Raw genomic sequence first — 14,261 nt, forward strand, 5'->3', positions numbered from 1 at the left:
AAAACACATTGTATAAGATTTCATACATGTAGCTGGTAATGCATGGGAAAACTGTATTTTGGAATTGTTTGATCATCCTTATCTTTAAAGTTTTCCTTAAGATATATTAAATATTTTTTGAAATTACTCTAGACAGATAAGCTTGTAAATTCAGAATCAAGTGAAAAATGAGGATGGCTTTTCTATAGGGTAGTTAAACCACTTTTTTTTTCCCTTAAGATGCACCTTTGGTGTAATGTGTGCTATTTTTCACTGTGTAGTTATTTAATATACACTTCCATTCCAAATGTATAAGTTGTATATACAGTCTTTTGAAATGTAACTATTTTTAAGAACATGCTATATTTTGTTTAAAATGTAGCCTCTCTATTTATGAATAAAACCCCCAAATACTAAATTAGTTACTATGCAGCTGGTACTGCTGAAGCATCTTCCAAACTGGACTGCTTTCTATTATTCGGGCTTTTGTCATTGCAATTTTGTAACGAATATCATCTGCTTGTGGCTTGGAAGTTATCTTAGAGGAAAGAAAAATACTATTAATGAGAAGGACACAGTAACTCTTCAGTAATACCATATTCAACATCTTATTTGTCAAATAATATAAATGTAAAATTATTCAGCAGTGAAATCTGAATCGTGTTTTCTGAGGTAGATATTCAGGAATGATGTAGACAGAAGTGATGTGATGTATCCCTTTAGGTGCAAGACCAGTCTTAAAATAACCAGTCCTGTCAGCATTGCATATAATTATCTGCACAGTATTTTGACAGGAGCTGAATATGGTGGATGGTACTGCTCCCTTGGCCATGTCTGTTAACCTTGGGCAAAGAAGTTCATTTTTCAGGCTCTATACCAGCTAGGGATTCTCTGGCAAAAGGTGAGCTCACTATACTGGCTTTGCACTGCATCAGTTAGAAGTGATGTAATGGCACCTGACAGACTTGTGGTATGTACTGTCCTCTCTCCTTATGGGGCTCTCCTTTTGAAATTGGTGCAAAGTCTCTGAACAAGTAGAAAACCAAATTCAGGTTTATAGGAGCAGCAGTCATCTTAAAAGCTTTTAGGTTACTGTTGTATTAAGAGTCTAGTGATACCAGTAGATTCCATCAAAAGTTTAAGTACCATGTTCAACATTGTAATAAGTATTTAGCAATTTTGCCATATAACAAGCACAGTGGAGCTTACACACTTAAAAAATTATGAATGCTCTGAATAGGTTAATGCTTGTTATTTTGAGATGCCCACTTCAGGAAAAGACAACATGTACATTCATATTCAGTTTCCAACATGTCATTCAACCTGCTCCTTTGGGTACATGGAATGCTGCTAGCATTGTTATAGTTAATATCTAAGATAGAATTTTCATAGAAAAATGCTCTTTAAAGAGATTCACTAAATAGATTTAATAATGTGTTGATGCATACAGGGTCTGTTGCAGATACACAGATATCTTATAGTAATTAAGCTGTAGAAATAATATACTAGTATGTGCATCATTAAAATCCACAAGTAACTAGAATTCTCAGATTGGTATTTTTACTTTAAGTTGAAATCATTACATATTTAGATCTCATGCTGGTTCTGCAGTAGCAAATGAAGTGAAGACACCCTAACTTAACAGTCGTAAATAATAGCTGAATTAGCTCTTAAATACCTAATTTGTGCTTACAGATGCTATTAAAAGCTTTTAAAGTTACCTTTAACAATAGTTTAAAGACTTGGCTAAAGCTGAGTAACAGTCCTACCTTAATGTATTACATGAATTAGGGTCAATATAACCCAAAAAGTTTCATTAGGGAAAAATAAGTATTTTCTAGTTCTTGGCTTTTCCTGCCTGATAGACTGCTGAAGAACTATAAGTACATGCAACCAGACTTACCTTAGCTATAGTTAGCATTAACTTAGCCATTTCAGCAGTATTATGAACTGGTAGTATACGTAAGTTACTGCCCAGGAATCTGCACATCAAAATAAATTAAGGTTAAGGTTACTTTTAGAATGCACATTTAATTTCTTATGCCATAAAACTCAAAAAGCATCCCCCCACGATGTAAACAACTTCTTACTGTGCCTGCCCTGCAAGTACATAAAGATGGCTTTTATCTTCAAAGGCAACTGGAGAGTTCATGCTGTTTGTATAGCCATCTGTCCCATTTCTGTGCCACTTTGGGTGGGATTTGGAAGGGTTCGTTTCTTTTTCTGGGCCTCATTTTTTTTTCTTTTTGCAGGGCTCTTTGACTCAGTCAACACTTCTTAAGCATGTATACATTTGGAAAGAACTAACCCTCTTCTGCTATATTGTCGAAGACTGTCCACAGTGCTAGTAAAAAAATGGTTTTTTTATGGCTTTGGAAGAACGCAGAAAGGTATCTAAAAACATTGTGCTAAAATGTGTAAGAATTTGAACTAAATCTTTATAGTGAACTGTCTAAATACAGCAATCTGTACATCAGATGTGTTTAAGATAATGGGTAATGCTGCTAAGAATGTCATGTGAAGTCTTATTTATTCAAATAGTTTAAAATTCATTCTCTTTCCATAAATCATGTTATTCATATGCATTCATTCTCAAGAATAGAATCTGAAGATTTAAAAGACCAGCATCAGTTGTCATTCACTGCAGCCATGGGAGAGAGATCAAAGCTTAGACAAGCACCGAGCCTCTCCTCAAGACTTGTACTTAGCTGTGTTGTAACAATAACCACAAAGTGAGCATTGCTGCCATTTTCTGTTGCAGAGCTAAAACATGAGAGGGAGTTAACAACAAAGGAGGATGAATTTTAAATATAATAAAAAATGTAATCCAAACAAAGTGCTCAGCTGCTTAGTTGTATACTCCCCTGTGACCTCCCCTTGTGACTGCCACCTGTTCTTCCCCTCAATCTGTTTGATGACTTGGACTGGTTCATGTTAAGGCCCCTGCTGGTTAGGTACCTCTTCTGAACTTGGCTGCCCAGTCTTCTGATTAGCAAAAAAAAAATTTATAGGCAGTGTAAGAGCAGGTACTTAGGTCACTGTTGAGTTTTTCTAAAATCTGATGCAGAAACTGTTTTGTTTTACATTTAGGGATTAGGGTAATAAATGGATGCAACTTCGCTAATACTAGCAATGGGCTAAGCAAAGGCTGAATGATCAAAGTGCAACAAAGAAACAATTAAATGTGCTTCCCTAAATCCAGGAAAATCCATTTCTATTGGTAGTTTTGCTTCCAATTACAGCAGGTCTAAATTTAGTTTGTATGTTAAAAATTTGATTAATGGGCAGAATACTGGCCATTACAATACAAGGCTGGTCTTGCTCCAAGGTGTTTGAAGGTTAACACATAGATTTACTGAGGACATTAGTGGAATGATCATTTGAGCTGTGATGGTAATGATTGCTTTTTTCCCCTTTCTCCTATGCTATACACAACCCTACAGAAGGTGTTCATGGTGTTGAACAATCCTGTAATGTTCTTGTTAATAAAAAATAATCCTTCCCAGTTGTCACAAAACCACAGCTAAGCAGAAAGAAACAGTAATACAGAAAGACCTGAAAATACCAAGGGATTTTTTGTTTTTTAACAAATCCAACAGGTGACTTTCTGTTTGAGAGAGAGTTTCAACCCTACCAATGCAAAAGCTCTGTCAGTGATTCACATGCAGAACTCCAAGCTGCCAGGCAGTAACAAAGCATGTGAATCTAAAACACAATTGTGCCTGTCAATATCAATTTGCAATGACAAAACTTATTTTTAATAAAATTACTGAATTGCTAAATGGAATATAGTTTCAAAACATCACACTTGTGATCAACATGTGCACAAAATAACCACAAGGTAGATTGAGAATTAGCACTGCCATCAGCTGAACAGCATGATCTTGCTGAATGGTGGCAGAGCTTTTAAGACTTCTCATGAAAATGTATGGAATTTTTACAAATGGGTAATAGATTTTCTACATTTCATCCCATACACTATGCTACTCATCAACATTTGGCAGTGTGCCCAGGATTTAACGAAAGTGGTGCTAGTTTCAGGAAGGTAAAGATCAAAGACTCCATTAGAATAGTCACTTCTTTGATGTCAAGAGTGAAAATCGGCTGCAGTTAGGATGATTGTACCTACCAGAAAATACTCTTGACTATAAGTATGAAGCACAATTTGATAACTTGACAGCAGGCATGTACTGAAACATGTATATTTTCAGGCTTCATTGGAAATCACAGATAAGGTTTTAAACCAGTTTTAATGTCCAGTTTTATAACATTGATTATTTCAAGTGTTCTAGCTCTGTATAATTGGCACTGTTCCAAGTAAATAGCTTTTTAAAGCTGGTAAAGAACCTGTTCTTTTCAATAAAGCCTTTTCTCATGAAGAACTGTTCTGTTTCGAAAATGACCATGAAAAGATGCTGACAGAGCTAAGAAAATTGCCTAATTTGCCAGTTGAGAGAAAACTTTAAAAATAATTGTACTAGGTAGCCCTAAAGTGATTGAAAGGGATGTTAATTACTATGCTTTGAGGAACATCCCCTTTTGTTACCTATGACATGTCAGATATATTAACTAAGGATTCTTTTTAATTTGCCATTGATAAATACATGCTTTAAATAAATTGCCAGTGCATTAACATAATAAAATTACATTCCTGAAAATCCTACCATGACATTCCTGAATCTAGGACTTAATTTCTTCCTAGCAATAAAAATTCGGTTTGATGTTGAAACTGTACCTCATCTGAATCCTGAACATGACATCCCATTCTTCTGGTCCATGAAGAGCAGCTGACAAAACCAAAAAACTGTTCCGATGAATATTCAGGAACCTCTGAATTCTTTTGAAAAACTGTTCTTCCCCTGTCGTAAGCAAGTCTTGAATGTCTGCCAGTATAAAGGCAACACCTATTGAAGAAGTTAATATACATGTATACATGGCAGTAATGTGATTCAGTTCTCACCCCAAACCAGGAAGCAGAATTCTTACTCAAACATTAGTTTAAAAGGCAATGGAACAAAGCAACATATAAATACTTCTACACATCTTGGCCGTGAAATACACTAATGCGATTTGGCCAGTGAAGACTAGTATTTTAAGATCAAGCTACACATAACTCGGGATATTTTTAACCATAACATCAAAAAACCCCAACTGTTCAACCCACTCAAAGTACAGACATCTGAAAGCCTTTGAAAGCATGTGCTTCAGGAACAAGCAACTGCTATAATGGAATGAATTTAGGGCTAACGCAGAGAGCTCTGCAAGTCCCATTTCTAAATGAGATAAACACACCTTTAACATCTTAAAAGTGAGCTAAACTGTCTACCAGGAAAAACTAAAATAAAACCCCCTCAACTAAGCTATTCTGAAAGGGAAAGTTAATACGGTTGAAGTTTTGGGGGCTTAACAATTGAAGATACAGAAGACTAGGCCAGTGTGTGCCCTCTTAAATAGTTCAGGGAAGCTTCAGCTTTAAGTTTTCGTCTACCTGTCTAAAGCATCTTCTGCTCTAAAAAGGAGGGACAGGCATTTCATGTTGCAGTTTCAGTGATTTCCAAATCAAGCCTGCTCAAAGAATCCTTTCCCTAATTCTGCTACCACCAGGACTGCAAACTCCACAGGAATACTAAGTAGCTTGATGGCTATTGCATGTTAGTGGCACTCAACATGTTAGCAAGAATTTACTAAGCAGTTTAGCTGATGATGACAAAATGTAATGCAGCTGTTCTACGATAAATAAAAAAGTAAAAAAAAAAAAACACAATGAAAATATTTCATCCTTGAAAGTTTTCTACTCCATCCTCTGGTTTACATGCAATCACAGCACAGCTCCTTCCACAGCTGCCTAACATTCCAACGAAGCAGCTTTTATTCAGCTTAGTGTAAACTACAATAGGGCCTGATCTTGTACCTCAGTAGAGCCTTTGAGTTTAAAAACATGAACTTTAAGGTACTGTACCAGAAAGAGAAAAAATCACGGATCCTATTTCCACTGATTCCGAATATCGAATTCTGTGTTGTTGCCTCTGAAGCACTGTAGAAAGTTCATGATTCTAAATAAATTTTAAAAGGTTAATTTTTAAAAACATGCTTTAAATATATTCCTATTTTTAAAAAATATTTTTATTCCACTTGCAATGAAAAGTAGTAAAATGTTAATTAAACCTTTTCAGTTAATGAAATTTTGAAATATTTGCATTGGAAGATATCAAACATTGAATGACAATTTAGTATGCATACATTCAGTTTGCCACAGGGAACTCTTGCATAATACATAAAGAAGCTCAAACATTTTAGTCTATTTTTGTAAGGTGTGCTAAAGGAAGATTTGCAGAAATGAGGAACATACATAGTGTGTTTCTATGACTCCGGTTAATTAGCCTGCATTACTTTCACAGATGTCAGCACTTCATTTGGAAGACAGTTCAGAAAATCTGTATGGGACATGATTTTCTTTAGAGCTTTTTGACAGGATGCAATCCACTCAGGAAAACTAGAACATAGCCCTATGCAACCTAATAATCCAGAGTGGAGGGGGGTTGGATATCCTTTTCAGCCTGCGAAAAACATTTCTGCAGTATGTTCTACAGAAGCTGCTCACAGACATTTTAAAGATTAAATCACTGAATCCTTTTTAGTTAACATCTTCTTTAACCTGCCCATTTGAAATGTAGCCAAACTGCCTTTATAGGGAAGTGTTACAATTTATGGAAGAATACAAATTAAAATCAGTATAGCAAGTGAACCCTGAAGGAGACAGTAACCACTATGTTATGCTTTCAATTGGTATGGAAAGGGAACACTCAATGTCAGCTGCTTATGAGATGTAACTACAATTTTGGAAAACCTCTCAGCTTCAAAACCACTGCTGACAGTGAGTTGTTTAATGAACAAATGTAAGTAACAGCTATAAGGAAAGGGTAGCAGGGAAAAAAGAAAGCTCATAACCAAAATTGATGCAAAGCAATGCCTTTGTAAAAGAAAAGCCATCTCAGATTTGTATTCAGCTATTTTCTTGTATTTTCTCACAGGGAATCCTTACCAACAGCAACAGTTTTAAGTACAGTTGGGATTCTTATTAATAAGAGTAATAAGTTACACTGGTATAGCTGATGAGATCACTGCTCTCCAATACCTCTCACCATACTATGGATTAATTTGCTCTCGAAGCAGCTCCCAAACTGGAATAGTTTACAGGCTGTCATCTCAAGACAAGCAGGCAAATAAGAACAGGCTTTAAACCAAGGTGACTGAGGAATTACCTCAACACCATTCACCCATTTATACAGCAGAAATGGGGTGATAACCTTGTCAGCCAAGCTCGCTTAAGATATTCTTGCTTGTGAATCAAAGCCCTCTGGCCTCTAAATTCTCCCCAGCTGGAATGAAATTGGTCTCAGCTGCAGGAACTAATTACCAGCTCCTTGACATACCCTTTCACTTTACAGAGGAACACAATCCAGGCTTCTGATATTAACAGATAAAAATATACATCAATATATGTAAGACTCACTATTTTAAACTAAATTGCACAGCTACTAAGAATCTATGCCAATGTTGATACTGTATTGTAGAAAATAAAGTGTTTTGGGAGAAATTCAGAAAATTAAAAACATTTCTGATGGAATTATTCATAATGCTAATTGAAAGCAGAGTCAGTGCAGTGCAAAAATGATGAGTAAGGAGTATGATCCTAAAGCAGTGTAACTCAGAACGGCAGGGGGCAAGAATACTAAATAGGTAGAGTAGCTAGGAGAAAAAATTGCACACACACAAAAAGAACCAGTAGTACAGGAGAAACAACTTCAGGCTAATGTCACTGTTTCATCCTCAAAAACCATATTCATTGCCATTGCGTAAAATATTTCCATGTATAGAATATAGGAAATGCTTCTTCCAGCATTTCTTAGTGAGTCAGATACTGTTCTTGACAAGTGGTATTGTACCTGCAGTGCTGTGCTCATAATAACCGTTGTTACCCATCTTGACTGTTCCTGGCCAACACTTTCTGTCATTTTTTTCAAGGGTTTAATGTCTCTGCAGTGAAATCTCAGATGCCTTCTGAAAAACTTGGAAAGATGATAAATATTACCAACAAATTGAAGAGACATTTAAGACACAAAGATCCTTTAAAGATAAGATTAAAAAACATGGCACTCCCCAGCTCTCCCAAATGTATACAGGTGGTCCCTATCATGGAACTAGCTTAAGATGGCAATTAGATACCTAAATAGCTTTAATGAATCTGCACCTGGGAGGGCTTCCTCTGTAAGGCAGAAGAGGTAGAGCACCATAATGCATATGTGACTTCAGAAAAACACTGCTAAAAGCATTTAAAATTACTAAGGAACATTTACCCTACTTTCAAAGGGCACACTGATCACTGTGGACCTTTTACACCAAAGTATTTTTGGGAAAACTGCCCCAGGCCTGCAACCTAGCTTGGAGCAGCCCATAAAGCCATGGATCTGAACCCTAGCTCTTTCCATGTACATTTGCACTTCACTCTTCTGAAAATACTCCTGGATATCCATTTTGGCAGACATTTCTAGTTCAGTAAGGCTCTCGTGGTGACACCGAAGCTCCCTGGCAAGAGCTTTAGGGAGAGCCCAGGCTGGGCCTAGCTTGGCCTCGCAGCCCTGAGGCGCCTGCCTGGGGCGGGCTGGCACCGTGGGCCGCACCGGGGCTCTGGACCTGCTTTCCATGAAACTTCTATGCCAGCAGGTTCTCAATGTAAGTTTTAACCGGACCTCTCCTCACGTTAAAAACCTGAGAAGGTGCTAAAGCGAGATCCCCACGCCCCGTGGGGCCGGTGGCAGGGCGGGCAGCGGGAGCCCCGCGGCTGCAGGAGGGACCGCCCAGCCCGCGCTGCCCGCCCCGCCGGGCCCGGCCTCGTCCCGCCGGCGGCGCGCGGTGTCTCGGCCTCGCGGCTCGGCGCGGGGCCGGGGGTAGCAGGCGGAGCAGCCCTCGGCGCGGCCGATGGCGGGCTCTCCAGGGACCCGCGTCTCCTTCCCGTGGGCCTCAGGAGCAACCGCGGCTGCTCCTTAACCGTGTACGAGCGGCAGCTGGAGCCTCACAGCGTCACGGGTCTGAGGAATTAACCGATGGCGAACAGAAGCTGCCAGCAACCAAATGAAGCGCAGTAGCCTACTGCTAAGAAAGTAGATGAGGCCTTGGTGTGAAGCGAGGATGGTTGCTCTTCCTCCGGGCCGCTCGACTTCCATCGGCTGCTCCGCCTTGCCCTGAGGCGCGCGGGGCCTGGCGCGGGGCCTGGCGCGGGGCCTGGCGCGGGGCCTGGCGCGGGGCCTGGCGCGGGGCCTGGCGCGGGGCCTGGCGCGGGGCCTGCCCTCTGGTGAGTGGCCCTGGAGCCTTCCAGAAACTTGGCGTTGGCCTGAGGCGCTGCTGCTGTACAAGTACAGGTTATGTGACATTTTTAGATGGTAAAAGCGAAAGGACAAAAATGGAAGGACACCAGGCAGAACAAGTGGGTGTAATAACAGTGGTAATGAGTCTGCTTCTGCATAGGAAGAAAATCCTGAGTAAGTGTTTTCAGTAGCTAATTCTGCAGCTGTTTCTGAGGAAGAATATTCCAAATTATTTTCTATGATGTTCTAAATATAAAAATGTGAAAGCAAGAAATGGCAGCACCACTTTCAGTGAAGTACTAAGAATGTTGGAGCTTGTTCTCTCATGAGAGGAAACAGCACTTCTTTTTTATGGTAAAGAACTGGACTAACTGAAAGTACTGAGAAAGAGCATTGATTTCCAGCTCTGATCTTCACCTGGTGTGTGAATCTAGACTTAACACGTATCCACTGAAACTGGTATTTTTACTGGAAATCTAAGATTGTAGTAAAAGCTTTCACTTTTTAAACTCTTTGAAGAGCATTTTAAAATAGAAGAAAGTGACCACGTTTATGTATATTTATATAATTATATATGTTATTATTTATATAATGATACATTTAAGTAGCAAATTGGGTTGCTTAGAAATGATTAGACACCTTGGTAATTTAAAGATGACTTTTCTTTTTGTTTCAGACAAATAAGTGGATTCACATCTCATTTCTTCTGTTGGTCAAATGCACGTGAGCTACAGTTACCTGTCACTGCAAGGGAATGGAAATGTCATGCTACTTTTGATAGTAAGTAAAATATTTTGAATACTGAATTTTTAAATTTCTATGGAGCATAAATGTGAAAGTCAGCAAATTAAAGGAAAATAACAGATGTATGAGGTATCCCAGCGGCAATGTTCTGCAAAGCTGTGACAGGACCAGCAAACTGTGAAGCCGTATCTTGTAGTGCTGTGGACTTTGCATACAAAAATCAAGGCTTTCAGAACATCAGGAATTATTTTAGAATAAAAATATAAAATAATAAGACAGTTTTATTATGAGGTTTGATGATCCTGCTGACATCTGCCAGCATGAAGGCTGAATTGATACATGCTGTGAATGAATTTGTGTTTCAGTACTGGAGAGATCCCAGTGGTAAAGAGTAGGAACTGGTTTGCTGCAGTGGTTCTACTTGATTTATACCACTCTAGTGTGTCAGAATTAATATTTTGGAATATTTCTAATATGTACATGCATTAATTGAACTACAGCAATTCAAAATGGAAAAAAAATATTATTCACAATTTAAATATCTTTAACAGGTGAGTAGATTTTTGTTTCCTTCAGTGTAATACTGTTAGAAATGTGTGGTACTTGAAGGATTAAATTACTACATTTAAAATTTTACAGAGAAATTTAAACACTGGATTTATGCCAGCAGCTGCCTTTTCTCTCTAGAGCTGTTTATTATACCTGACACCCTTCACCTCCCAACTCTAAAATACCCATCTGAGAGGAATTAAAAGTACAATGCTGGACAAGTGTGGGACAATAAGAAAAAATCTTAACAGAAGCCGCTTCCTGTCAGTATTTTGACTCCAGTTGTTACATTTTAGCATGTATAAATTCTGTAGTGTAATTTCTGTTGGCAAAAGGCTATAATGGAAACCTAAATGGATATATTTCAGCCTGTTATTACATTAGACAGTGTTCACATTTGAAATAAAAATAAGACTCTTTCTGAGTCAGAAAGTCCTGAGGGCAATGGACCCCATTGCCTGCTGTGTAAGAGCCACTCCAGCCTAACACTCATTTGGTCCCGAGTCCTATGCAGTGGGACATGCTGAGCTCCAGGGCTCCAAACTGCTCAAGGGACAATTCTGGAAATAGTTTGTTTTGTAAGGCATTGGAGTCCAAATCTCAGTGCATGAATTGGTTTTCTCTTTTTATGAGCTGGATGTCTGAAGGCTAATAGAGCTTGGACTCAAATAAAGTATTTTTTTCTGGATTGTGTAGTCTTCAGAGTATTCTTCTCCCCACTAGTGCCCATTCCAAAGAGTGACTTTGAGGGATAGTGTGCTACCTGGTGTTATGAGCTAAATTTATTTTACTATTTATAGTTATCTCTGCTGTGACAGTTTCTGATATTTTGCTAGGCTTAGCTTTAAATCTCAGAAGCATTCCTTTTCCACATACCAACTTGGTGCATTTTGTATACAGGTGAAACTGCAAGAGAAAGAATAGGGCTGTGTCTGGCAGCATATCAAGTAACTCCTGGGAGCAGAGCAACCCATTTAGGCAGGAATAGAAGGATCTTTGGATTAGAACTCCCATATGATTAAGATAATGGTTTAAGCATTTGGATGAATATCTAATTTATGACAAGGCAAAATCTTTCATGAAATTAGTGTTTCTCTGTGCTCTGCTGGGCCATATCCTGTGTGTTCTCCATCAGCATCATTTTTTTATTTTGTAGGGCAGTTGCATAGGTATCTTCTTTCTCTCTAGTTTTTTATACAAGAACTGACAGATCCTTTTGTCACACATCACCTGTCTTGTTCCTGATGACATGATCCAAGGAAAAGGTGGGTTTTTTCCATTTAGAGGAGAAAAAGGAGTGAATCCCACTAAATAGATAGAAGAGGAAAGTAACATTTTTTTTGCACTTTGCAGAGCACAAATAAAAATTGATGTCAGCAGTTTACAAGTTCAATGAAGTACAATGACTCAGCATTTAAGTTACACACAGGATTTATTATCTTCTGTCATACAGAAATGAACTAAGAATCTTTAGTATTTAGCATGGGAAAGAAAGCTTTTGAGACTATGCAACTGTACAGAGATACTGGAAACAGAAGACCATGTTCACAAGGAGTCATTTGGAAATACAGTTTCTTAGGCCCAGGCTAATTATCAAGGGTTGAAAAGCAAATGTGTGGAAAACATGCAGGCATTCAGTTTTGAGAGCTTTATACCCCCCCACCTTCCCAAGGAACTGAGAGGTCAAAATATTCTAGGATCATAAAGCCATGGACTACAGGTAGTGACTCAAACTTTTCTCCAACTGCATCCCATTATACATATATGTTACTAAATCTTAATTACTAGAACATGATAATCCAGAGAACAGAGATTGAAGTTTCATTCTCTACCTCAGAGATACAGGAGGTATAGGTAGAAAGTTGGACTTATAGGTGGGTCTCATGTTCATAGGCGTGAAAAGTACCTCATTCTACGAAGGTCACAAGAAGTTTTTACACTACTTACACTCAATCTGGAGTTTATCAGTGTGCTTAAGATCAGTATAAATAAGACACAGTCCTACTGAGAGGCAGGATGCCATGCTACACTCAAAAGAGGGTTAGAAGAAAAAAGAGCATTAAATCTAATTAAACACAACCGTAAGAAAAATCACACAAATTAATAAATAAGGATTGCATAAATGAGGATGCTGTAAGTAAGTAATTTGGTGAGATCTGTCTCAAAACCAGCTAATATAGTTAGAAAGTAAGTTACATGAGTCAAATTTTTTACTCAGGTTACCAGACTTCCTGTTCAGACACTTAAAAGTATTCTGATTTTTATAAATGTGCATCTGATACCATTCACACTAGTTTCAGTGGGAGCTCAGAAAAAGTCAGAGTCAGTCTTACTTGTGTGCATCAATATAAAACCTGATGGACTGCCTGGGAAGTTGGACTCGGTCCCCAAATTTGTACAATTGAGCCTCTGTTCAGGTTGACTAGAATCCAGTTAAGTCATTTTCTGTTAACATACACAAAACTGTTTTGACCATTAATGTCCTTGTTAAATATATCTAGATACTGAGTTACAGTCAACCTCTCCCTCAAGTATTGAGGCTTCAGTCACTGAAGATCTGATCGGCATTCATATTTTACTGTGCAACAGCAAAAGATCTTTTGTTGCATGTAATGCAGAAATTTAGATTACTTGGGACTTCAGTTTCTCTAATGGAGGTGTCTTCTGAGCTGGGAACTTACGTAGTAAGTCAAAGAGAACAGGGAAGCAACTTAATGGAATTCCTTTATTAATAATTTCATACTTTAACTGCATCCAGATGGTTCATCAGGATTAGAACCTCATTGAGTACCATATAAAAACACCACTCTGCACAGTGCCTGCCCCCAGTGCCAGTCCCACTACCGTTTCTGAAAAGTGAATGTTAAACATTTGTGGATTGGCTTTCAGCTTAAGTGGATCTGCTCCCATGTTTACAGAACTGTGGCCTACTTGACTATACAGCATCAATTGCAAAGCAAAGTATAAAAGAAAGGTAAAATGCAGGAAACGAACAGACATATATGCATGCATGCACTGTATAGCTTCTTCAGTTACTAGTTACCAAAGTTAAAAAAGAATAATTATCAAAACTAGTATTTTTCCCAATTGATACCTTTTTTTATTAATCACTTTTTTCTATTAGAGGTTTAGTTTCCTTAAACACATGTAGTAGTTTTCAATAGGAAGCTTTGTTTTAAATTAGCCAAAGAATATATCTGAGCTGTAATTTTTCCAAAATTTAACACATTAAAGTTTATTTTTTAAAAAAGAGCTTCTAGAGCTTGTGTTCAAGAGATGGAGCTGAAAACCAGCATAGATTTTCTGCAAGAGGTGAAAGCTTCTAATTATATTGGATTTCAAATCCAAAAGCCCATTTCCATGCTTCCAAGCTGCTACTTCTCATTCTCTTTTGTCCTCAGTTCCTGTGTAGTCTTGGCAAGAATGTCATTTATCAATGTACAAATGTTAAATCACCCCCTTCATGAAATATTAACAGAACACATACAATTATGACTCCTGAACTGAAGTCTTTCTAGCTGCAATTCGTCAAGTCTACAATTGTACAATGTTATTAATAGAGTACAACTAGAAAACTAGGAAATAGATATACTGGAAAAATAGCATTTCTAGTACATGCATTTA

General features: G+C 38.0%; 1 protein-coding gene across 1 annotated transcript; it reads right to left on the reverse strand.

The window, feature by feature from the left end:
* Positions 1 to 397: 397 nt before the first annotated feature.
* Positions 398 to 8,000, reverse strand: C7H1orf146 (chromosome 7 C1orf146 homolog). The gene is made up of 5 exons (XM_051625136.1): positions 7,926 to 8,000; positions 5,938 to 6,032; positions 4,715 to 4,897; positions 1,883 to 1,961; positions 398 to 517 (listed from the first exon to the last, which is right to left on the reverse strand). The coding sequence occupies exons 1-5, from the start codon at positions 7,992 to 7,994 to the stop codon at positions 398 to 400; spliced, it is 546 nt and encodes a 181-aa protein (XP_051481096.1). The 5' UTR covers positions 7,995 to 8,000.
* Between the last annotated feature and the right edge of the window lie 6,261 nt (positions 8,001 to 14,261).

The sequence above is a fragment of the Apus apus genome, chromosome 7, assembly GCF_020740795.1.
Source record: "Apus apus isolate bApuApu2 chromosome 7, bApuApu2.pri.cur, whole genome shotgun sequence".
Lineage (NCBI taxonomy): Eukaryota > Metazoa > Chordata > Aves > Apodiformes > Apodidae > Apus > Apus apus.

Bases quoted from the DNA above. Each gene is read 5' to 3' on its own strand.
- C7H1orf146 (XM_051625136.1), bottom strand. From the start codon at position 7,994: ATGACAGAAAGTGTTGGCCAGGAACAGTCAAGATGGGTAACAACGGTT. The intron at 6,033-7,925 runs GTACAATACCAC...AAATTTATTTAG, and splicing joins TTATGAGCACAGCACTGCAG to AATCATGAACTTTCTACAGT. The intron at 4,898-5,937 runs TACAGTACCTTA...TACATGTATATT, and splicing joins GTGATTTTTTCTCTTTCTGG to AACTTCTTCAATAGGTGTTG.